The sequence below is a fragment of the Podarcis raffonei genome, chromosome 2, assembly GCF_027172205.1.
Source record: "Podarcis raffonei isolate rPodRaf1 chromosome 2, rPodRaf1.pri, whole genome shotgun sequence".
In the NCBI taxonomy this organism is placed as follows: Eukaryota; Metazoa; Chordata; class Lepidosauria; order Squamata; family Lacertidae; genus Podarcis; species Podarcis raffonei.
Window position 1 is genome coordinate 27419659 of NC_070603.1, and position 25189 is coordinate 27444847.

The 25189-nt window shown below is 42.8% G+C and overlaps 1 protein-coding gene across 4 annotated transcripts in view; it reads right to left on the reverse strand.

Moving 5' to 3' along the window:
- Positions 1-25189, reverse strand: part of SLC39A11 (solute carrier family 39 member 11) — a 264458-nt gene that overhangs the window by 171579 nt on the left and 67690 nt on the right. For 3 of the 4 annotated variants that reach the window (XM_053375424.1, XM_053375421.1, XM_053375422.1), the window contains one exon: positions 7794-7938. In XM_053375424.1, the coding sequence (XP_053231399.1) occupies positions 7794-7938 (145 nt within the window). The remainder of the gene's footprint in view (positions 1-7793; positions 7939-25189) is intronic. The other variant, XM_053375423.1, reaches the window with a different exon arrangement.

The following is a 25189-nucleotide window of genomic DNA, read 5'->3' on the forward strand; positions in this document are numbered from 1 at the left end:
TAGCAGTGGTGTGCGGTCAGTGGACTAGGGGGACTAGGCTGGTCCCCTAAATGTTCCCAGTAAATCAGAATATTAAAATATTAAAGCCTGGTGCCTCCTTCCCAAAGCCCAGGAAGCTTCTGCCTTGCTTAGGGAGGGAGGCGCAATGCTTCAGTGGGGTTCAACAGCCCTCCCACCACCTTCCTAAAGCCCTCCCAGCTTTGGGAAGGAAGCAGAAGGGCTCCAGCACCCACTATTGGCCTTGTCTGCTCAATCTGTTGGAACCTGTCTTCACATGTAGGGGAAGTCCCTAACTCAACAAGGCTTTGAGACTCATCAACTACCCTCCCCTGCTTTAGCCAGTCAGTCAAAGCCATTTCCCAGGGTGTGGCCACTGTCACAGGCTGACAATTTCTAGGAGCCACAGATGAGAGCTGAGTGCAGGGTAGAGACCAAAGGTAAACAAACTACCCCACAAGGAGCATGACGTATCCCCCACCAGAGTTACTACCCCTCACCCAACGCTCCCAATCTACTGACAGAAAAATATTTATTGCATGATGACATTTAGATACGGCAGAATAAAGGTGTTCCTAAGTCATTAAATTCAGAAGCATTCCAGCAAATCAAAAGACCCCAGAACTAACAACTCAGAGTCCCAGCAGCATATTTTGTTTACATTATCAGTAATTATTTAAATTTCCATCCCAGATTTGTTGCACACAATTGAAGGGCAGGTTCAAGGTTGAGATTAATGACAATTGTGAAACAGAAACCCAGATTAAGCAAGGAGTCTTTGAAGCCTTCATTCTCACACTACTAGAACAACGTGGTTGGAACCTCAGGTGGGTGGAACAAATACTAAGAGCTGGCAGGAGCAAGAGCAAGGCGATTAATAAGCTTGCAACCCCAGCTTTACTTAACATGTAAAGCAAACCGCAAGCAAAACTCTTAATACCAGATAATAGCCTCAGCATCCATGGATTGTGAAAAGAAGACCAAAGCCTCTACAATAATGAAGGACAGGGTCTGGGAATGGTAATAAATTCAAGTGCAATTTGTTATCCACTAGGCCATCCTTCACTGCATAACAATTCAAGCACAAATTATAAAATCCTCCAATTTAATCCCCAAGTACCTGAGCAACTCCAAGAGAGCAAATTTAATCCTACATGCAAAGGCCTACAGCTTCCAGGATGAAAGATTCTGGTTAAAGCGTGGCGTTTACTTTATTAATCATCTTGCATTTTGTAAATTACAGAGTTTTAATTTGTAATAGATGGCATTAGGAAGCCCTCAAGCCCCATTTAATAACCTTGAGAATGAAATTCCCTTCCCAAAGTTTCCTTCAGTAGTTATTTCCCACATGCCTCTTTTAACTACAGTATTTGCCGCCCTATAGCAGCCTTAGCCACAAGCAAATGAATTCACTTGCATGAGATTTCAGGATGCTCATTTACACATCCTTGCAGTTTGTACACACACACTTGCATCACCAAGAGGCAAAGATGTATTGGCAAGAGACATCACAGAGAAGAAATGCCAACAATTAATTCATTCAGATGAACTCCTATTTGATTATTAATTTTCTACTCAGAGAGGACCCAACAGACAACAGATATGCTCCAGAGTGAAATCTGTGCTGTTAACCACTCCGAAACCCAAAATGGAAAAAAAAGATATGCAAGTGTACATTTCATCATCACAAAACTTCTACTGCCGAGGAAAGCATTACACCGCTAGTGCTGCCCACAGAAACAGTATTCCCAATACATTCACTGAATAAGTGTGCCCGACATATTACCCAATATCACTAGAAGTGTGGAAGTATTTTAAAATTCAAAGCACATCAGTATTGTGCCTGACATAAAAGGAAGCCTACCTCATCCACTTAACAGAGTTACGATAGCTAAAAAAATGACTTTACCTGGGTAGATGTATCTGGCATTGAAAGAGCAGCATAACTGCAGATACAACACTTCATTAAGTTCGGTAATTATGGATATGCAATATGCACAGCTCAAGGACAGCAGCAGATGCTTACAAGGATGAGCAAGATGCACTTTCTGTTCCAGTGTTTTCAAGAGTCAAAACTGAAACCAACTATCTGGATGACCCGTAGCCTAAAAAATCTAAAGGAACAGGGGTCTTACATGAGCTTCCTCATGGCAGGCACATGGAAAGTTAAGTTTAACATGGTCCTCCCTGTCTATATGACCAGCCCTTCACCTTCATCCCTAAGTGCAACTCTAATTCCAACAATTTTGATTGTCGCTTGACAGATAAATGTTAGATGTCCCTGGAGCAGCTCATAAAGTACTGCCTCGTATATCAAACAATTAGATGTCTGTCTGGAAGGTAGAATGCCCTGTCTGTTGATCCACATGACTATATTAATTTGTATCTCAGGCACCAGCACTCAAATGAATCTCTTAATCATTTTATTTTGATAATATTAGCTTGATTATGTGAACGACACTGTGTGTGTGTGGATACACACACACCAATCACCTCTTCATACATCTTATAAAGACTAATAATAATAATAATTTATTATTTATACCTCGCTCATCTGGCTAAGTTTCCCCAGCCACTCTGGGCAGCTTCCAACAAAATATTAAAATACAATAGTGCATCAAACATTAAAAACTTCCCTAAAAAGGGCTGCCTTCAGATGTCTTCTAAAAGTCTGGTAGTTGTTTTTCTCTTTGACATCTGGTGGGAGGCTGTTCCACAGGGCAGGTGCCACTTCCAAGAAGGCCCTCTGCCTGGTTCCCTGTAACTTGGCTTCTCGCAGCGAGGAAACCGCCAGAAGGCCCTCAGCGCTGGACCTCAGTGTCCAGGCGGAACGATGGGGGTGGAGACGCTCCTTCAGATATACCGGACCGAGGCCATTTAGGTATTTAAAGGTCAGCACCAACACTTTGAATTGTGCCCGCAAATGTACGGGAGCCAGTGTAGGTCTTTCAAGACCGGTGTTATGTGGTCTCGGCGGCCACTCCCAGTTACCAGTCTAGCTGCCGCATTAGTTGTAGTTTCCAGGTCACCTTCAAAGGTAGCCCCACATACAGCGCAGTGCAGTAGTCCAAGCGAGAGATAACTAGAACATGCACCACTCTGGCGAGACAGTCCACGGACAGGTAGGGTCTCAGCCTGCGTACCAGATGGAGCTGGTAAACAGCTGCCCAGGACATAGAATTGACCTGCGCCTCCATGGAAACGACTCCCAGGCTGCGCACCTGGTCCTTCAGGGGCACAGTTACCCCATTCAGGACCAGGGAGTCATCCACACCCGCCTGCCTCCTGTCCCCCCAAAACAGTACTTCTATCTTGTCGCGATTCAACCTCAATCTGTTAGCTGCCGTCCAAGAAGAAGGCTGTCTATAACAGCTCATGCAACTATAAACCAATTACCAGCTAAAGTACTTTTTTATGATGAAGCCAAATGCACAGCTAACACCTTGATGATTTTGCCTGGCTCAAGCCACTGGCTTCCCTCTAAGGCTGGGAAATTCTGTCTGCACATTTGGTATTGAAATTACGTTTGACATTTATGTGAGGAACCTGGGGGATTGCGAAGCAGCAGACTTTCCCCACATCAGTGCTGCGACAGTCAAGAAACCAGGGAAAGGGGGGATTAGCATAGTGAAAAGGCACACTTAAGAAAAATTATTAGAATTAAAAAAAGAGGAGAAAAGACACCAGAGGGATATTTTTCCCCCAAGGTACGCTTGCACTCCTTTTGCACTGTCTGCAATCCAATTTAGAATTAAACCGATCACTCTGCATCTGAAAATTGTTGGGGACTGAACTACATTTCAAACTGTGAAATGCATTTCCCAAGTTGCTTTTTATGCTTGAAGACCAGGAAACGTTCACCTGCTAACCTGTCATAAGAACAAAAGAGGAATCCATCAGAACAGCGGTGTAGCTAGCCACTCGGGTGCCTGGTTGCGTCCTGCAGCCAGGGGCGGGGAGATCCACCTGTGGGGGAGGGGCAGGGTGATCTACCCATCGGGCAACGCTCCGACACTTGGAGCCTCTCCGCCGCCTCCCCCTCAGCTGTACGACAGCTGAGTGAGAGGCAGTAGGCAGACGCAAGTCCCATGCTGCTGCTTCTAGGCAGCACAGAACCTGCAGGCACCTAAGCCACAACGTCACTCCGAAAAAGTTTCGTGAGCCCAATTTATTATTTTAATATTATTGTTAATAATAATAATAATAATAATAATAATAATAATAATAATAATAATAATTTATTTATACACCGCCCAGTCTGGGCGGCTTCAAACCAAATATTAAAATACAGTAATACATCAAACATTAAAAGCTTCCCTAAACAGGGCTGCCTTCAGATGTCTTCTAAAAGTTTGGTAGTTGTTGTTCTCTTTGACATCCGGTGGGAGGGCGTTCCACGGGGCGGGTGCCACTACCGAGAAGGCCTCTGCCTGGTTCCCTGTAATTTGGCTTCTTGCGGTGACGGAACCGCCAGAAGGCCCTCGGCGCTGGACCTCAGTGCCCGGGTAGAATGATGGGGGTGGAGACATTCATTTTGTCACACACACCCCTCAGTGATGACACCCAGGGTGGGCCACACACTCCACTGCACCAGAAGGTGGAAATTTGGCCCCAACAGCCAACAAACCCTCTTCTTAACCAGGCTCGATGCTGCAGTGAAGAATCAAGAACACCCACAACCAAGTCTAAATATGAGCAGCTGCCCTTCCTTTTCTTCTCTCCCCAATTCATACTTCAGGGTTTTAAATTCCTTGGGGCAGGGATATGGCACTTCCTTCCTTTGTGCTTATAATATCCTGGGTGGCACACAGAAAAACCAACACTATGCATGATGGGAGACACGCTCACAACCAGATGCTGCCTTCTTTTTCCAACAACAGAGACTTGGGCCAAGTTATAAGGGACAAGATAGAATTTCAACCCAGAAGTCCTTCATCATCCTCTCTGGATGCTAGCTCTTCACAAAAAGGAAATGTTGCCAGAGTTATGCAAGCTATGTAAGAACAGCTATTCTGAACTGTGAACATAGCTCACATGTACACGCAACACATGCTTAAAAGCAGTTTCAATTCAAGCAATGCGCCAACATGTTAAATGTATATATGGCATAGGAGAAGGGAAAAGAAACATGTGCAATCTTTTTCCTAGAAGGTCATCTTTTTTATGCCTGGAATGTGCCAGTCCTACTACCCCATTTCCTGCAGGTTCACTATAATACTTCTGCCATGTTCCCCAGATATTTTTGTCAACCATCCTGTCAGAATTACGACCAAGCAATAATTAAGAGAGGTTGTGTCAAGGGCCTAGTTATTAGAAGATCGTCTTTCTAAGACATAGGGATAAAGTTAAGCATTCTACGCTTTCCACTATCACTACATCCATCACTCTGCATCTTGGGGCTTATTTACATTTTTATCGTATGATGAAATTCAGGCCAGAGAGAGAGAGGCTTCCCTCCCCTAGACCATTTTCCTCCCGATTGTACTGCCTGGCTCTGAATTAACTGCAAGAGTAATGCCATAACTTCTTGTGTTTAAACTTTAAAATAGAAGTAATGATCCAACAATGCTTAAATGTCAATATCCACATTAGCAAGTAGTATCCATTATAATACGAGACGTCTGTATTAGATGGCCCCAAAAGTCTTTGCAAGGAAATAGCTGGAAAGTTCATGTAAAGTAGCAAATTAATAAAGTTCGCTGTTAGTATTTTATTTGTCCTCACACTTCTTGGCAGTCACGATTCATTTTGTGAAGAAGAAAGAAAGATTTCATCCCAATAGGCCAAAAAGCAAGGAACAGAAATGTCACTGAAGAAATAAAGAGCACTGGTTCCCAGGCATGCATCTTTTTAAAAATAAAATACAAAAGCAGAAGGAGAGGGAAGAAAAGAAGAAGAAGAAAACCCTTTTCTCTAGCCAAGAAGAAAAACCAGAGTCCATAACAACAAAAAGTATTTTCTCCAAACCACTTCCATGATAATTGCTTACAAATTATATTATTATGTTATCACTACACATAAAAATGCAAACAAGTTCTTTTGAGGAGAAAGGAAATGTGTTCTCCCAATTCAAATGCAGTTTAGATTCAAGGTTACCATTCTTGTAAAAGAAATGTTCTATGATTCCAGTAAACTCATGGGAGATTGCAGAACAAGGGTACTCAATTACCAGCCACCTTTTCCTCTTCCCTCCCAGCCCCTTTACCCTTGTGTGTTGTGTTTCATTTTGTGGGGTTTTTTAGATCATGAGATTGAGGTTAGGAACTGTCTTGTTTTGATTGTATGTAAGCAACTCTGGGAGCCTTTTGGGCTGAAGAGCACATTACAAATGCTTTAAACAAACAAAACAAATTATTTTACTTCTTGTTTGTCCATAGATAAGGCTGCACTAGAGGAACTGCTCTGTTGTGAGCTTAATTTGACCCTAAAGTGTTGGAAAACTTCTAGGAGTAAGGAAATCTGGCTAGTTATGAAAATATTACAAGCTAAATTATATGTACAGGTTTCGTTTGAGGTGGAAATAGAGAGTTTTACCGCTGCCAGGAGCAGCAGGATAAAATATGTGAACAGCAATACCGTCTGACTTAGCCATTCAGAGGTGAGATCAAGACAATGCAAATACTGGGGATATCGACAGTATTTGCAAAAACTAATACAGTATTAGTTTGTTTTTTCCTGAAATGTATATTATACCATTCTCTCTTGCCACAAATGCCAAGAGCTACTAACAATCTGAAAATACTTATTTGAGTATCACACTAAAGCACCTGTGACAGGTGGGTTAGTACGGGAATTGTAGCAGGTAAACCTTTGTCACAGTATTGCAGGGGATTTTAAAATGTATCTTTTTTAAAATCTCAGACATATTTAACACATCAGACCAGCACTGCCTCCATTGACCTGTTGTCATCAGCTGTTGGAAGACTTTCCTCTTTCAACAAGCTTTCCAAGTGGAGATTTTTATCTCATTCAGTGCCTGTGCTGGATCTGAAAAGATTTATAATAATAATAATAATAATAATAACAACAACAACAACAACAACAACCTGGCGTGCTCTGGTCCATGGGGTCACGAATAGCCGTACATGACTAAACGACTAAACAACAACTAAAAATAATAAAAATAAATTGTTTCCTGTTTGTTTTATTGTACCATGAAATTGCTTTGAGATGTTTCATAGGAAGCAATTAATAAATGATATTAAGTAAATAAGTAATACCCACACTGACGCAGCTAATAAAAAGAAAAAAACCAGGACATCTTATTATGAAGAGGTTTAACTTAGCCACTGTCTGGTACAGTGGTACCTTGGTTTGCATACATTTCGGATTACAAACACGTCAAACCCGGAAGCGCGTGTCCCGGTTTGCAACCTTTTTTTGGATTACGAACCAATTTTTTTTCTTTTGAGGCCCCATTGGGGAAAGTGCGCCTTGGGTTACAACCTGTTTGGTTTACAAACGGACCTCTGGAACGGATTATGGTTGTAAACCAAGGTACCACTGTACTAGGAAGATAAACTAGCAACAATATGAGATGCAGATATTAAGAGCCACGGAAGTAGTTTGGAGAAACACAGAAGAAGTAAGAAGGAGCCCGGCTTCCAGCTAGTTTCACAATGGAAGAAAATTGTATTTGAAACCAATTCGCTAACTGTGTACATGCATACACACATGTATCGAAGGTGAGTGTGTGTGTGTGTGTGCATGCATGCATTCATTTTTACATATTGGTTACATCCTTTGTAGTAAATATCTCAGAATTAGCTGTGGATGGTATATGACAGGATGCTTGCCTGAATGTAGAGCCGTTCTACCTATCCGGATGGACAGCTCGTTGTCATGCTGCCGACGATGTGGGGGCTGCTGCTCATACTTCTCTTTCGCCACTCTTGAATCGTAGCTCAAAGCCAGTGCTGTGTGAGGAGGCTCAGTGATACCCTGCAAGACAGAAAAACAAACGATTAATCATTTAATCATATATCAGCCTGGATAGCTCAGCTGGTTTCAGCATGGTGCTGATAACACGAAGTTTGCAGGTTCGATCCCTGTATGGGAATCTGTGTACTCCTGCACCGCAGGGTTTTGGATTACATGATCCTCAGGGTCCCTTCCAACTCTACGATTCTATGATTTCTCATCCATCTGTATTGCTATTATTATGGTTGTTGTTGTTGTTGTTGTTGTATTGTGGACCAATTCTATGCGGTTTTGTATAGAATAGTAATTTGACTATTCCAAGGTGGAGCAGACCCCAATACAATGTTTATTAATTTATCTGTGTTACAAGTTTCAGATGGTTGCTCTGCAGTGCGGATTGTTTTTAAAAAAACACCTTTATTTAAGAGGCTGTCAATATCCCCTTTGGATATGGACACATGCCTGGTTCACACATTATGGCAAACTACAGTTTAACACATCACAAGCTAACCACAAGTTGTTATACAGACGATCAAGCAAACCATGTGTTGTACAGCCGAACCTCTACTTCAATTGCCTCTTCTTACAGTCATTCCAAGTCGCAACCGTGGCAAACGCGGAAGTAACCGGCACATTTGCTGCCATTCGCACATGCGCAGGAGTGGTGATCGTCGTTCACACATGCACAGAAGCGGGCTATTGCTGCCTGCGCCTGCGCATGACACCTATCCCAGCGACCTGTTTCGACCTCCGGACAGACCTCTGGAACAGATGATGGTCCCAAATAGAGGTTTCACTGTATTTCCAAAGTTTGGATCATTTTCCAGATGTTGTTGCCTTGTGCCTTTGTAGTTAGCACCTGAGGTGGGGCGGCAAAACAAACTACAGTGGTACCTCGGGTTAAGTACTTAATTCGTTCCGGAGGTCCGTACTTAACCTGAAACTGTTCTTAACCTGAAGCACCACTTTAGCTAATGGGGCCTCCTGCTGCTGCCGCGCCGTCGGAGCACGATTTCTGTTCTCATCCTGAAGCAAAGTTCTTCTTTTGAAGCATTATTTCTGGGTTAGCAGAGTCTGTAACCTGAAGTGTATGTAACCCGAGGTACCACTGTATGGCTAAGTGTGCTGGGTTTGCATGTAATGTCAAGCCATAGTTGTTGTTGTTTTTTTAAAAAAAGTTTGTAAGCTGATAAACCAAATAAGCTCACCATTTTATTCAGCCCATTTATGTGACGTTTGTATGTTTTAAAACATATATTTTAAAACATTTTATAAGCAAAAAAAAAAAAAGATTTCAGTTTAGGCTTGTTTACTAGTTTAAGAAACCAGGGGACCAAGTTTCTCAGTGGCATCAGACTGGGGCAAAAGATTAGTCACTGTTCTCTCTGGAAAAAAACCGGGAGTGAACTCTACCACAAACTGGCATTCGCCTCCATATCTTTACTGCTCTCTTTTTTTTAAAGAAATGTTTGCAATAATCACAACTTTATGAATTTTGTCAAACACTTCTGATAAACATTCAGTAAAGGGAAAATAAATATGAAATATAAAAGGTCAAGAAATCATAACATCAGCTATATAACTGGTGGCATCTGTGCTGTCTCTAGAGTCCCATTATCTAATAAATGTTCATCATCTGACCTGGCATTTATCCAACTTGGAGACTTTCCCATACCCTTCCATTAGCCAATTTCACCACTTCTGCAACAGCCAAATCACTTAAATACTGATTATATCTAAGCCTTGTTACTCTTCCAGTACTAAGTTATGTCAAATTTGCCTGATATCAATAGTAAATATACAGTCAACTCCTGCTGCTCCCTCAGGACAGAATCTTTGAGATAATCCAACAAAAGAACTAGTAAACCGTAGCAAAGTACAAACTAAGCTGCCCTTTAACACTAAATATGTGCCTCATGCTCAGCATTTAGTGGGAAAGGAAGTCTTTCTGGCAGGATGATATAAATGTAGCATCTCTGAGACAATGGATCATCCTTGGGGTTGTCACTCCTAGATGCAGACGGGGGCAAAATAACCTGTCTCCATGCCCATCCCCTTTGGGTAGACCAGTAGGACATCTATCTATTACTCACATGGAAGCATAGGTTAAAGGCAAAATAGTAATTTAAGACAGTTCATCCTCACACAACTGTGCACACCATGTCCACTGGAGAGAAAAAGAATGAAGCAAATATACGCTGAACTATTAGAAACAGAGATGCTGCTAAGGTCACCTTGGTTTTGTTTGTTTGTGTTGGGTTTAAAAAAACAACAACCTAAAAGGTTAGAGATGAAGAGCAACATTCTACTCTCTTCATCTGCATAATGTACTCTGACTGGTATTCATGCTAATCACATATTTGCTAGCCCTTTTTAAACACTGTCTAATCAGGATGCTGACTCTGCTTCTATTAAGCCAGAAATTAGAAAACCAAACTGGAGAGAGCAGATATTTATCATCGAATGGCTTCTTTTTATTTTTAGCCAAGAATACCCTGTCCTTGCATTCTTCGTCACCAAAAACATCCTTGTCTGACACCAAATAGACCTTCAGCAGCACCTGTATAATCTCAATCCCCTACCCCATAAAGCAGGGAACCTATCCCAAACACATGAATTTGCTAGTAAGAAGCAGCCACAGGAAGACGGGGTAACTGGGGCCAAGTCTATGGCAACATCCTTGGGGCCATAAACAAACAAAACAAAACAAAAACCACCTTGCAGTGCATCCCCAAACTCTAAGAGCGTGTCCTGTCCTGTGCTCCAGACAGTTGAGGATGGAAGACTTCTAGTGCAATTCAGGTCTCCCAGGTGGGAAGAGGAGTTTCATGAAGGGGAGAAAGGGACACCTTTTCCTTTCTGCAAAAACATCCCAGTTTCATGGTCCACTCTGATTCAGGACTCAGAAGCCCTTGAGGATGGAGATGGGAGGATGAGATTACACTGCAAAGCATCCCCTACCTCCAGGGGGTACTCACACCTGAAGAGGCAGGTAGCTCCCAGCCTGTGGACAATGAGGTGGACTAAGGGGCATGACCTGCTGCTGCTTTTCTGATCTCTCTCTCTCTCTCTCTTTCTCAGGTATTTTTGCATCCAACTCTTGCAAAAATGAAGAATACACTTACAATATACCGTATTTTTCCGTGTATAAGATGTCCCCTATTTTGGGGGACTCAGATTTTAGAAAATGGGGGAGATGACTATCCATGTATAAGGCAACCCCCATTTTTAAACATTAATTTAGAGTAAAAAAAAAAACAACCTAGTCTTATACAGGGAAAAGTACGGTACATGCACACTTTTAACATTACACTCAAAGTAAGGTGACACTTAAATCTTCCCCTCTGTGGCTTCCGGTGTCACCTACACAGAGGTCCAGGCTTTTGGGGCTGAACCCCAATCTGATTAGTACAGAAATAGAAGTAATAAAGAGTTGCAAACCTATTTCCAGTTGCTTACTGGCAACAGGGAGAAATCCTGACCTGACTGAGAAAGAAGCACAAGAAACTTCGGCAAATCTGAAAGACTCTATGACCTCCAGCATGGCATTCCATTTAAACCAGCTGCGATAGCTCTGAATCATTCAGACGCCGCTCCCTATGTAGAGCCTAAAATTAGGATGTGTCGGTGGGTTAAAACAGGCATTACAAAAGGGGAGAATAAAGTTACTCACATTAAATTGGCTTATCTGGCTAATTAGAGTTAGCAGAAATAACCACGGGGAGTTGGTACATTTGTGAATGCTTGGAAAACAATAGTCTTTGAGAGAAAATATCTCCGCAGCTGGGTGCAGATGCTTTATATGGCACAAGATGGTCCCAGAAAGCTTGTTTCATGTTGTGTCACCACCAGGGTGAATATACAATCCCTCCTGCCCTCATAAAATGGCCGTGCTGATGCTAACAGATGCTGCTTGCATTTTTAGTGTTATTACTGCAGCAAAGCTTGCTAATAATAGGAGCACACCATTATACAGGGCTAGAAAGAAAAACAATATTTCCTCAATAAAAAATATATGCAGTCGTCACATTTTAAGCAGTTTCATTCGCCATGTTTACACTGATCCATATTTTTCAACTCTGACACAGATCACAAAAGGGAAAAAGCGTGGAACAAGTTCAAACGGGTTTCTTTTTGATGAAAATCTAATACTAACTGGACAGGCTATGCAACTGCTGACCTCTTGTACCTCTGCTAGGAAAGTCACCTCCAAATTTAAACCTCAAACTGGATAGGTTTGGCCAATAGATCTGGCTGTTAGCATATAAAGCTTTAAATGACTTGGGGCCCAGGTACCTGAGGGAAGACCTCCTCTGTTACCAACCAACCTGTGCTTCAGGATCCGCAGGAGAGATTCTGCTCTCCTGCAGACCCTTAACATATGCTAGGAGGGTGGAGTCACTAGAAAGGTCATTCTTACTAGCCGTAGCTGGTCTGTGGAACTCCCTTCCATGTGACAGATGTTGAACAGGAGGCTTAAGGTTTTTTTTATTTGTCCAGGTTTTTCGGATCATGAGGAAAACATTACAGTGGTACCTCGGGTTAAGTACTTAATTTGTTCCGGAGGTCCGTTCTTAACCTGAAACTGTTCTTAACCTGAAGCACCACTTTAGCTAATGGGGCCTCCTGCTGCTGCTGCGCCGCCGGAGCCCGATTTCTGTTCTCATCCTGAAGCAAAGTTCTTAACCTGAAACACTATTTCTGGGTTAGCGGAGTCTGTAACCTGAAGCGTATGTAACCTGAAGCGTATGTAACTTGAGGTACCACTGTACTCGGTTGAACTGATGGCTCCTATTCTTACTGTACTTTTACTATGGTTGTGTTAGTCGGCTTTAATTAGAATGGCTACTTTTATCTACTTTTCTTATTAGACACTCTGGGCTCCAAAATTAGAGGGATGGATACCCTTTACCATGATACTGCTGGAACCCAAAGAGCATGGCCATACCTCAAAAGCAAAGCTATGCCTCAAAGGATTTGAACAGACCACCAGAAGCCATTTTCTTGATATATTTTTGGTCCCTTCTGCTACTATATGGCAAATGGGTAGGCAGGAGTGGGGAGGCAGAGTAGAAAAGTGTGTGTACACCAATGGCGGACCTACATTTTTGGGGCCCTGAAGTCTGAATTATTATGGGGGGCCCTTCACAATCAGCAAAGAGGTCTGGGTAACCACTGTTACCTTCTTCAGTGGAGTTGTTCCATGGCAGATCACCACACCTTTTCAATTTCTGTGCTACTGACTCTCAGACTTTGAGATTGTTGCAATATAAACAACAACAACAAATGCAACTTGAGTTGTGCGACTCAGATTGGGTCTACTAGGCCCAAACAAGAGACTAGGGCCCTGCGGGACTTGACATCTTTCCGCAGGGCCTGCAAGACGGAGCTGTTCTGCCAGGGCTTTGGTCGGGGTTCAGTCTGACTCCCTCTCCCCTTTCATAAGAACTTGCATGAAAGTGGCCTCCCAATTTTTCTCACAGGCCCATATAAATTGGGCCTGGTGAGCATTTAAGGTCCCCAACCCTAATCTGAGGGTTGCCATCTGATTGGATTTTTTTCTGATCCTGATCTGATTTGAGGATGTATTTTAATTGATTGTCTGATTTTATGTTAATGTGTTATACATTTGATGTTAGCCGCTCTGAGCCCGGCTTTGGCTGGGGAGGGCGGGATATAAAGAAAAATTATTATTATTATTATTATTATTATTATTATTATTATTAAGCAAAGTGGACTGAAGTCGCTCCTGGGGCCCCTCCAGGATTAGGGGCACTGAAGATGAAGCTTCATTCGTTTCATAGTAGAACCACCCCTGATTTGCACGCTTACTGGTCACCATTCTGAAGTGGTCACTAAGGGATCAGGAGGGTCCCGTTCACACAACATGGCTTCCAAATGAGTAACGGCAGTCAGCAAATTGTACTGGTGCAATATTCACACATGATGGTTGCGTAAACCATCTTACTTACCTGGAGGAATGTGCACATGACAATTACACACAACCTTCACTTTCCAGGATTTTTCTCAGGTGCCAATGGTTTACTTGAATATGTGGAATTAATGGGAACAACTGTGGTTTTTGGAAATGCCTGGAGTACAATGTTTGCAGAGGGGGCAGGCATTCAATCACTCCAACTCTGTGTGGGCAGCGAGATGGTTTATGACGGTCTCCGCAACAGCTCCTCATGTGTTTGCTGGTGCTATTTAAAAATGCTGCATCTCCTGCCCAAAGCAGCCATGCTCATACCAGCAGATTTTACTTTTATTAGCAATAATATATCTTTCCAAAACAGAATCATAAATCCAATCTACAATTATTCAGCATCGAAGAAACAAAATTGCGGGCATATTTCCCAGCGAATAATTTATTTTAAAGATATGCGTACACTTGGTTGGATGCATTCAGCTTGGGTACATTTACCCACCAACTGCCATCGAGATTTTGTTAAAACAGAAGGGTCATAACAATTAAAACAGGGTTGCCTGTTCACATGTCAAAAAGAATAATTGGGAAGAGCAGGATGGCACCAGCATCCTCACTTAGTAACAAATTCAGACCAGAGCACAGGGTTTTTTTGGGTTTTCATGACATAAAAGGCTGAGTGGGGAAATCAACTTTGCCTTCATTTTAACTTTCCAATTCCATTTCACTTATCTCTCCTTTGTTTCTGTAGTGTGGGAATGGGGCCCTTGTTATGCCAAGTGTACACCCTTTGCACAAACCTTTATGCTCCCCCTTCCCACACATGAACACAGATTCTGAATTCGGCCCTAGAGATCATCCTTATGAGAATCATAGTCCAAGCCTCTAAGATATGTTTTAAATGAGATCCTGTCTCCACAATTTCAGCCAGCAAAATAATATTTCACAGACCATCTAGATGCAAACGTTTCTAAACCGAGTATTTTCTCAACTTCCCCCCAGAAGTGAAAAGGGAAGGAACTCCCCTCTAGTCGTCCAAAAGACTTCTAGTTCTTTGAAAGACTTCCCATAATACTAAAACCAGTGTCTAAGGTGTGCTGCTAAAACAAAATGTAAGTGTATAGCTCCCTTGTTGCCTCTTGCCATCCGCTTTCCAGCCCCAAATCATGCTTTAACAAGTTTGAAAGTAATTCAGGTGAGAGGCAAGTTGTCAATTCTCTAGACGAGCATAGCAGAAAGGAGCATATTCCCATTTCGCCTGTCTGGTAGTTTCTAGTATCAATAATATATAGCACTTATATCATCCCAATAGAGTGCTAGAGGCATTATTTGGAATGCAGACGCGACACAGCCCCCTTTCCAAGTTGAGTAACAATATCCATTAGACAAGACATCGCAGAGAAGGAAAGAGAGATCAGAGATTTACAAGGGAAAGGGAATGGCTTGCAGGAGCTTTAAGAAGCCAGGGCTGGTGAAGTCATCTTCTCCCAAGTTTGGTTTTTCTGATTCCCTTCCCCCTGCAAAATAAAGACTTGCAGAGATTTTAGAATAGCCCAATGGTTTTCAAAAGACCATTAATTTTGCACTGCTTTTACACAATATAATCAGTGACTATTTTTGTTCCTCTTGTCGACCACTGCCACCCACACTTCTCACGCATGAGGACATTCTTCCTAGGTAAGACAAGAAGGGTGAGGGTTGGGTGGGAAAAGAGGCTGCCTCCTCATGTTGAGATCCTACTACGTCATGTAACACTGCCAATACATAAATCTGGAAGACGTGGTGATGCACGGAAGATCACTTTTATTCAATGGTATCATTGCTGCAGTGCTGTCCCGATTTCTTTACTTAAAAAAAGAGTGTGGCTCTCTTCCTTGGTCGATGTATTGTTTTTATGGTATCTCAATGAGTTTTATGTGGAAAACAATAACACTTGTTTCCACAGATCAGCAGCTACATGAACAAGATGGTGACTCCAGAAGAGAAATTTGAAGTGGCATGTTCAGTTGTGCCGTCAATCTACTTTAAAGAATTATAATTAACCCTTGAACAGTGTTTCTTTTCATAGAATCAGTGAATTGGGGAGTTGTAAGGGCCCTCACGAGTCATCTGGTCCAACCCCCTGCAATGCAGGAATTTTCTCAACTAAGGCATTCATGGCAGATGGACGTCCAACCTCTGCTTAAAAGCCTCCAAGGAAAGAGAGTCCACCACCGCCCTAGAGAGTCTGATCTACTGTCTAACAGTTCTTACATGAGAAAGTTCTTCCTGGTGTTTTATCAGAATATCCTTTCCTACAACTTCAAGCCATTGGTTTGGGTCCTACCCTCCAGAACAGAAGAAAACAAGCTTGCCCCATCTTCCATGTGGCACTGCTTTAGATATTTGAAGATGGCTATCATGTCTCCTCTCCTCCTCCTCCTCTACCCAACTCCCTCAGCCATTCCTCATAAGTCTTTGTTTCCAGACCCTTTATCATCTTAGTTGCCCTCTTCTGCACATGCTCCAGCTTGTCAATATCCTTTTAAATTGTGGCGCCCAGAACTGAACACAATAGCCTAGGAGTTGTCTGATCAAGGCAAAATAGCCTGGTACTATTACTTCCCTTGATCTGGATAGTATACTTCCATTGATACAGCCTAGAATAGCATTAGCTTTTTTATTGTGGCTGCATCACACCAATGACTCATGTTAAGCTGGTGATCTACTAAGACCCCTAGATCCCTTTCACATGTAATACTGGCTCTCTCTTTTTTTAGAGAAACACAAGTGTCCTACTAAACCAAAACTCTAAAATGGCTAGATTGGGTGGTTATTCCAAATACTGCTGAAGTAAGTCAAAGTTATGAGACAGAATAGATGAAAATATTCAACAAAAGTTATTTCAATCTGTCTCAAGCATACTTCTCTTCTCTTTACTGGCTGCAAAAGCACCAGCTGAAATAGTCCCCTAGTCAAAAGAGATTATGCTTCCCAGACTTTCTGGGTAATAAAATGCCATCATCGATCTCCGCTGATGCATCTCTGGAGTGGAAATCTAGCAGATCTCTGAGTTATATCTGAGTTTTCTCAGCCATGACAGCATCCAAATATCTGGGCTTCCAACAACAAAATAGAGGCAACTGGAATAATTTATCCCAAAGGTTTTCAACACCTAAGCACAAAATCCGATTGTAAGAATAACCTCAGATAATCAAGGCTTTTTTCTTTTCTTTTTTAGAGACAGAAAAAAGAAAGGTAACTTATTTTGTTTATGGCATTGAGCACAGTCCAATGATTAAGAGCTGTATCTCACCCACATACTTTAATTGTATTTTATTTACTAGATTTGTATGACTTCCCCACAACATGCATTCCTTGGGCAGCTCACAGAAACAAAGATGAATACAACAACATAGACAAAAAAAATGAAGCATAAAAAGATGTTCCTTTCCTGCAAATGGGGGTAGGTAAAGCAAACAATAAATCACAATTCAAGCACAAGTTATTTGTTGAATAAAAGGTCCCTCACCTGGTTCTGAAAAAACCACAAAGGCACCACCAGGTGAGCCTGTCAGGGGAGGCTATTCCATAGTGGGGTGCCACCACACAGAAGGCCTTCTCATTACAGTGGTACCTCGGGTTAAGAACTTAATTCGTTCTGGAGGCCTGTTCTTAACCTGAAACTATTCTTAACCTGAGGTACCACTTTTGCTAATGGGGCCTCCCGCTGCCGCCGCACCGCCAGAGCACAATTTCTGTTCTCATCCTGAAACAAAGTTCTTAACCCGAGGTACTATTTCTGGGTTAGAGGAGTCTGTAACCTGAAGCGTCTATAACCCGAGGTACCACTGTAGAAGTCATCCACCTCACTTCACTTGCAAGGCTCTAAGGAACATCTAAAGATTCAGGTAGTTTATATGGGAGAGGGCAATATTTCAGTTACTCAGGTCCCAAGCCAATTAGGGCTTTTTATGTTAAAACAAGCACCTGAAATTGAACCCTTAAACAGACTGGGAGCCAGTGCAGCAGATAAAAGGAGATTCTCGCAGTGAATTCTTGTTCTCCAGGGCTCCCAGATGTCATTCTGATTTGCTAATCTCTGAGATGCCATACCTCCCTGGATCCGTGTGGAGGCAGAAACCCAAATGACAGGAGAACTGGACACGCCACTCAAGTATTCTTTTTGAGCTACACCTTTGAAGCAACACATAACGCTTCTAGAATAAATAAATCCTAAAATAAAGTACAGAAGAGGCTGAGGTGCAAAAAGACACAACTTACTACGCTGGGCAGAAATAGTCATCATAAGCAGACTGAAAACACAATGACCTATATGGGATGGAGAAGTTTACAAAAAGATTTGGGGGCATCATAGATGGATGAAAATAAGAAACATTCCTGTGGCACCTTTAAGGCTAGCAGATTTATTGGGTCATGATCTGTGAAAGCTTAAAGGTAAGGGTAAAGGGACCCCTGACCATTAGGTCCAGTCGTGACCGACTCTGGGATTGCGGCGCTCATCTCACTTTATTGGCCAAGGGAGCCGGCATACAGCTTCCGGGTCATGTGGCCAGCATGACTAAGCCGCTTCTGGCGAACCAGAGCAGCACACGGAAACGTCATTTACCTTCCCGCCGGAGTGGTACCTATTTATCTACTTGCACTCTGACGTGCTTTCGAACTGCTAGGTTGACAGGAGCTGGGACCGAGAACGGGAGCTCACCCCGTCGCGGGGATTCGAACCGCCGACCTTCTGATCGGCGAGTCCTAGGCTCTGTGGTTTAAACCACAGTGCCACCCGCATCCCTTAACATTGTAAATCTGTTAAGAGACCACAGCAGACTCACATGCTGCCCCTCTGAGATAGAAGTTTAAGCACATGAGAGGCTGCAAAGTGAGAAGCACAAACACAAAGACTAAGGAGGAAATTCAGAGGAGAAGATAGGTTTTAAGACTGGCAATGGGTATTTATGTAGCAAAGCAAAGGATGGGGGTGGGACAAGTCTCCTGCAAAGGAGGGGTTTCAAAAACTGAGTATGGAAAGCTTGGGATAGTCTCGTTTCTTTTTCAATGTTTCAGTAAAGGCATTCTTATTTGACAAGGTTCTGATGTCATTTTACACCATAGAATCAGAGCTGTAGAGCAGAAAGAGACCCCAAGGGTCCTCTATTCCAACCCCCCGCAATGCAGGAACCTCAACTAGATCACGATATATTAATAAGCGATGCCTAATCACAGCAGCTGCTCATCTGTTAATTGGTGCATAGAGGCAGCCTCCTCCACGTAAATTCAAGGACTGACAAGCATATGGTATTAGTTGCTGGGAAACAACAACTGGGAAAGACTGCAGTCTTTATATTTGGCTTTCTAGGTTTTCCAAAGGCAGTGGCTGACCACCATTGGAAACAGGACGCTGAATTAGATAGACCTATCTTAGATTCCCAGGGACATAGTGGCAGGGGGGGGGGATGCAAGGTGCACAACTAAATCAGTCTCAATTGACCTTTATTGAGGGCAAATTCTAATCAATTCCTTTCCATTTGGCACCACTTCAGGCAGAATAGAACCTAGCAGTAAGATTAAAATAAGTTCTCATCATCAGTATAATGAGCTCATTATGAACAATTACTCTGCTGCGAGAAAGGGAAGGAAACAGCGATAGCACTGTATTTCAAAGGGAGGGCATTCTAATATTCTACACCATAACCCAGCGCCTAACCCGTGCAATCTATTTCAGGGGCTTCTGTGCTGAAATCACCTATTTCAGGTTGCTTTCAAGAAGTCTCTTACAATTTCGGGACTTTAAATTACTGCTTGCCAAAATAAATCGGAGGTTATATCAGCGCTAATGGTGATCCATGGACAGGGCTCTCGGTATCTCTTGCAACTCCAGCTTGCAGATTTGGGCCTCCGCCAGGTTTGGAGACCTGGCATCTCTCCCTAATAGAGTTTCAATTGCCTCCACAAAGCCACATTAAGGAACCTCTACCGTTGCTTATTGGAACAGGTTTCTCAAAGATCACCACCGCCTGCTTTTCCTCCCACATTTGAAAGCAACAGGAGAGGCCGAATGTCAAAAAGTTGCTTTCACTTTTCCGTGGCTCATCATTTCTCCTTAGCTATCCCAAGATCGTGAAGTTTTGTTTTTCTTTCTATAGCCACGGAGAATGGACCAGGTATCTGTTGTGGGGGGGTGGGGGTGGGGCGATTAAAAACAACAACAATCCTCCCGCCAGACTGGGACTATCCCATCACTCGCCCAAGTTTTGGATATTCCACCATTCTTCAGCAGTGTTTCTTTTCTTTCAGCAAAGTAAGCGGTTCGTGTACATGTCAAACCAAGCTTCAAAAATAAAGGAAATTGTAATGCAATACAGTGGTACCTCGGTTCCCAAATGGCACAGTTGTCGAACAAATCGGCTACTGAACGCCGCAAACCCGGAAGTAAGTGTTTCGGTTTGCAAACATTTTTCTTTTTTTTTCTTTTTTTAAAAAGATATTTATTAAAATTTTCAATTTTTATACAAACAAAAAACATTTCTCGGAAGCTGAGCGTCCGACACAGCTTCCGCTTGAGTGCAGGAAGCTCCTGCAGCCAATCGGAAGCCGCGCCTTGGTTTTCAAACAGTTTTGGGAGTCGAACCAAGGTACCGCTGTAATAGCAGACTGCCTGAGAGAAAGTAAAAGAACTTCCTGAGGCAAGAACACAACACAAAAACTCTGCCCACCAGATGCCAGACATTCAACTCCTAATCAAATTAGACCCCAGTGTTTTTCTTACAGTATCTGCATTCCCCCAAAACAGCACGTTATGGATATCTCATGGAACTTAGTGCCAAGTTATTTTTAAAAATTACCTCAGCCAAGATGTGTGGTGCATGAGTAGTTTGGGTCAAGATCATGCGGATACCACAATAATTCTCACCCAGTTTTTCATTCAGAGTACTCACTGTGTCTACTACAAAGAGAGAGGGGGGAAGGGGGGAGAGAAGCCATCCCTTTTTGCAAAACACAGTATCTTTTCATGAAGGCGTTCTCTAACTCATCCGGATGCTGATAATGCGAAGCTGGAAATGCCTCATTCAGGCATATGATGTGGGCTTGTCGTGACCTTTCCTTTCTGGTCTGAAGCTGCTGTTGGTGTTCATCTTGCATTAGCATGATCCTTGATATTTGCAGGTGTTTGTGTACTTTTAAATTCTATCCCTGTAGTGTGGGGTTGAACAGCAGGACAATAAAAATGGACTTTATAAGCCTTTGTGGTCACTAGGAGACTTATAATTTGAGTCTGGAAGGATCAATGCTCACCATCTATTATCCAATGGTCTAAAAGACCTTCATGTCCTTCCTACATTTCAATGTACTTTCTCTAAGCACCAACTTAGTTTGGATACGTATTTGGACATTTGGTTGGCATATACTGATCTGCATGTATAAATTAAGATGGGTGTACTGATGCTTATTGAATTATGAATGTCAGGTGATGGTTTTGATTTGTTTTCCCCTTTTCCCATTTAGTAAATCGTCATCATCATCCCCAGTTCTTAGCTGCTACCAGAGTCTCTGCCATCAGGCTGCAATTTAGAAAAACACAATTTTCTTTGTTCTAAGCATGAAATATGAATGATCTATACAAGCTGCTCTGAGCCTTACAATGGAGTAGAATATAAAACTGAATGAATCCATAAATCAATCATCAAACCAGCAAGCCAATTCCTATGTTCTGAGATATGGGCTTTTGAAATTACGTTCCTCCATTAGAAGAGAGGACATTAGTCAACCCTACTTGTGACAGCTGCACTTAACCTTAACACCACAAACCACAACATATGAGTAAGGCAAGATATTTGAAACAATCACTTATTATAAGTTATTGATCTTGCCTGATTTAGATTGACCCAGATGCATCTGCCTGAACTCTTCCTTCCCTCCTTGCTCCCTTCCTTCCTTCCTGTCCAGTGATATACTTGGGACTTATTGTTTTAAATGGGCACTTACAAGCTTACTTAACGAAGAACAAGGAAGTAGAGAAAGCTACAAAGCTGTGTGAAGTGCCACATCTCTCATACCAATCTGTCAGAACGGCGCTCTTGTTTTTTTAATTAGCCAAGCAATTTTCTTCCTCCCACAGACGTGTCTCTACAAGTTCCCTAACTGAATTCAATGAAACAGAAGACAGTATTAAAATGCCCTGATTAATGTTAACGCTGTCTAAAAGGTCTTTGCCAAAACAAGCAAAGACACCCAACGAGCCCCCAGGAATCAAGCAAAATTGAAAAGGTAATGGAAATTTTCATAGAATCATAGAGCTGGAAGAGACCCCAAGGATCATCTAGTCCAACCCCCCTGCAATGCAGGAACATGCAGCCGTCCCATATGGGGATCAAACCTGCAACCTTGGTGTCATCAACACCATGCTTTAACTGATTGAGCTATCCAAACTGAGCTTGTATCATCTAGAACAGGCTTTCTCAAACTCAGCCCTCCAGATGTTTTTGAGACTACAATTCCCATCACCCCTGACCACTGGTCCTGCTAGCTAAGGATCATGGGAATTGAAGGCCAAATACATCTGGAGGGCCGAGTTTGAGGAAACCTGATCTAGAACGTACAGAACAATGTCGCTGGAGGTGCCAAGAGGTATCTTATTCTTCCGGTTCAAGGGCCATATGTATTTATGCATGAAGGGTGGAACAAATCTTTTCAAGTTAAATAAACAAAATAAGAGGGTTTTCAATGAGATATTGAGGGGGGGTCCTTTTCTATCACTTTTACTGTTGCTTCCATCAAGAGAACTCATGTTAAAACTTTCTACTCCAGAACTACCTTATTCATGGCTCCATAATGATGTCAAAGATCAGCGTGACTGATGTTTTCTTTGGTTACTAAGGTGACAAAGGGCTCTCCTCCGTGTATGTGATGGAGGAGGGAAGGAGAGGCTGAAGCGCTAAGTCACTGTACAAAAGGCCATCAATGTGAATGGAAGAGATGATATCATTTTTCAAGGCTACTACCACACAAAAACAAGTATTATTCTGAACTAAATATATGAACACGAATAGTATCCCCAACTGATTCCCACCTCTGCAATAACCAGGTGCAAAACACAACAAAATAGCAGCGGCCTGACAGATTTCTCCCCTGCATTGTTTTTAAAAATGGCATGAGAAAAGAGAAGAATCGGTGGGCTTAAGATCAAGACTGACACACGTACATTTCTGCCCCCCAAAAACCTGTCTTATCTCCTTTGTCTTATTACCCACCTTTCCCAGTAGACCATAGTCATTCTCTCTCTCTCTCTCTCTCTCTCTCTCTCTCTCTCTCCCTCTCCTTCTCACACACACACACTCACACACAGAAACACACACCTTCTGTTTCTCATGGCCCAGCACATGATCCAGAGGCAGACCTAGTCAAGGTGGCCTGAGATGAGAAAAGCTCATTTGCTCTGAATCTGTGTGAAGTTTATGCTTATGCTTGCAATTAGCAGAAATATAGACACTGGTGGAATATGCAAATCATTGCTGGGACGGATGCTGACAAGTCAGAATTTGCACTAAATTATAGAAGGCCTTGCGGAGTTGGCAGAATTTGCAAGGGACCAGAGAGGAAGTGCTGCGCATGTAGAGGAAAGGCCAAGTGACTAACGGGATATTCAAGCTGGCTAGTTAGGTATTTTAGAAAAATAGGAAAAGAACATGGCTTTCATCTTGCTGCTTACAGAGACTTTTGACGCAGGTATCACATTGTGTAGGCAGCAGCTAAAACATTATAATAACTAAAGGGCTACCATGAAGTCATCAGTCAACTTTTACAAGCACAGGGAATGGAGAAAGAATCTAGTCTAAGGGGGAGAGCAAAAATAGAAAGTATGTGAGAACTTTTGTCACAATTAGATTTAGTTGGGTCAGCTGAAGATGTGGCTTTGACTAGCTCCTCCCTGCACAACAGATTGCATGATTTTCTGCCATTATTGGTCGTGCTGACAGTGTAATCTCAGTCGCAAGGAGCCATCTTTGATCCATTGTAGGAATTGCACCATATCATTGTGTCTCTGGATTCCTGCTTCTGCTTATACGTTCTGTAGAACACTGGCAAACCCTCACACTGTCCTGTGCCAGTGCTTACATAACAGCTGGTAGAGCTTTCTTCTAGTCTTTAAGTCTCTATGAGAATGAGTCCACAGTTGGTTGCCTAGTTGTTGCTGACAAAGACTCCTCTGCTGTCTCCCCCTTAGCCAAAAACCCCAAGAGGGAAGGGATCGTTTGGGGAAGGGAGCCTGCTAAAAAATATCTCCCCATCTCACCCCTGAGAAACCCAGGAAGGGAAAAAAGATTTCTCCAAGCACTTCCTAAGAAGGAGGTTCTGAGCTCCTTCCCAGTAGAGTAGTCAGCCTTGTCTAATCCTAATCAGATGTGCAATCCCAAAATATAGAACATGCCCTCTTTACCAAAGAATAGTACGTACATAAGAAGCTATCTTATATTGAGTCAGACCACTGATCCATCTAGCTCAATGTCATCTACATGGATTGGTAGTGGTTCCCCAAAGTTTCAGGCAGGAATGTTTCCCAACCTGTCAGGGAACTGCCATCAGCTCAGAGGCGGGAGGTGGAAGGGCAGTTGGGTTACAGGAAGCCACCGAAGATTGTGAGAAGCAGCTCGTTCTCCGGGGAGGAGGGAAGCCACGCCTCCAGTGGGGAAGGAATGCAGGGCTTGGAAGCTGCAAGGGAGACCTGCAACACCGAACCTGAGCAAAGTGGGGGGGAGGCAGGTCCCCCTTTGCCCACGCCCTCTCTGCGCAGTAGGCTTACGCGCAGAGAGGGGAGGCGTCAAAAGACTGCTCTGCTGGGGAAAGTTTAAGGACCGCCCACTCCAAGATTCTGCTAGTGACTGAGCAGACATGGAATTGAGACGATCTGCATTGTGAATGTTTTGGACAGATAATAAAGCCTTGAAAAGACCAGGGGAGTCTTGCCTGTTCGCTCTTGAGCAACCACGCTGGAATTCACAGCACAACCCTACCAAGAAATGCCAAAGGTTCGGGGACCTTCTGCATGCATGACAGATGTTCTATCAATGACCTATAGCCCTTCCCCAAGTAACCTCTGGAAGAAAAGGAAAAGGAGACAACACAGGAAATTCAAACAGGCTGCAATATCTACAGTAGACTTCCTTGCCCTTTAATTTGCAGAATTGGACAGAAGCAGCAAGAAGGAACAATCCAGCCAATTTTTCAACTGGACAAAGGCCTATTTCTAAATTCTGAGTTTGAAGACCAGAAGTTCTAGGCACATGGGAAAGTTATATGCAGCCCTCTAAGGGGAGCTTTGATAAGCCTTGCAATCCCCAATAACTGAGAACC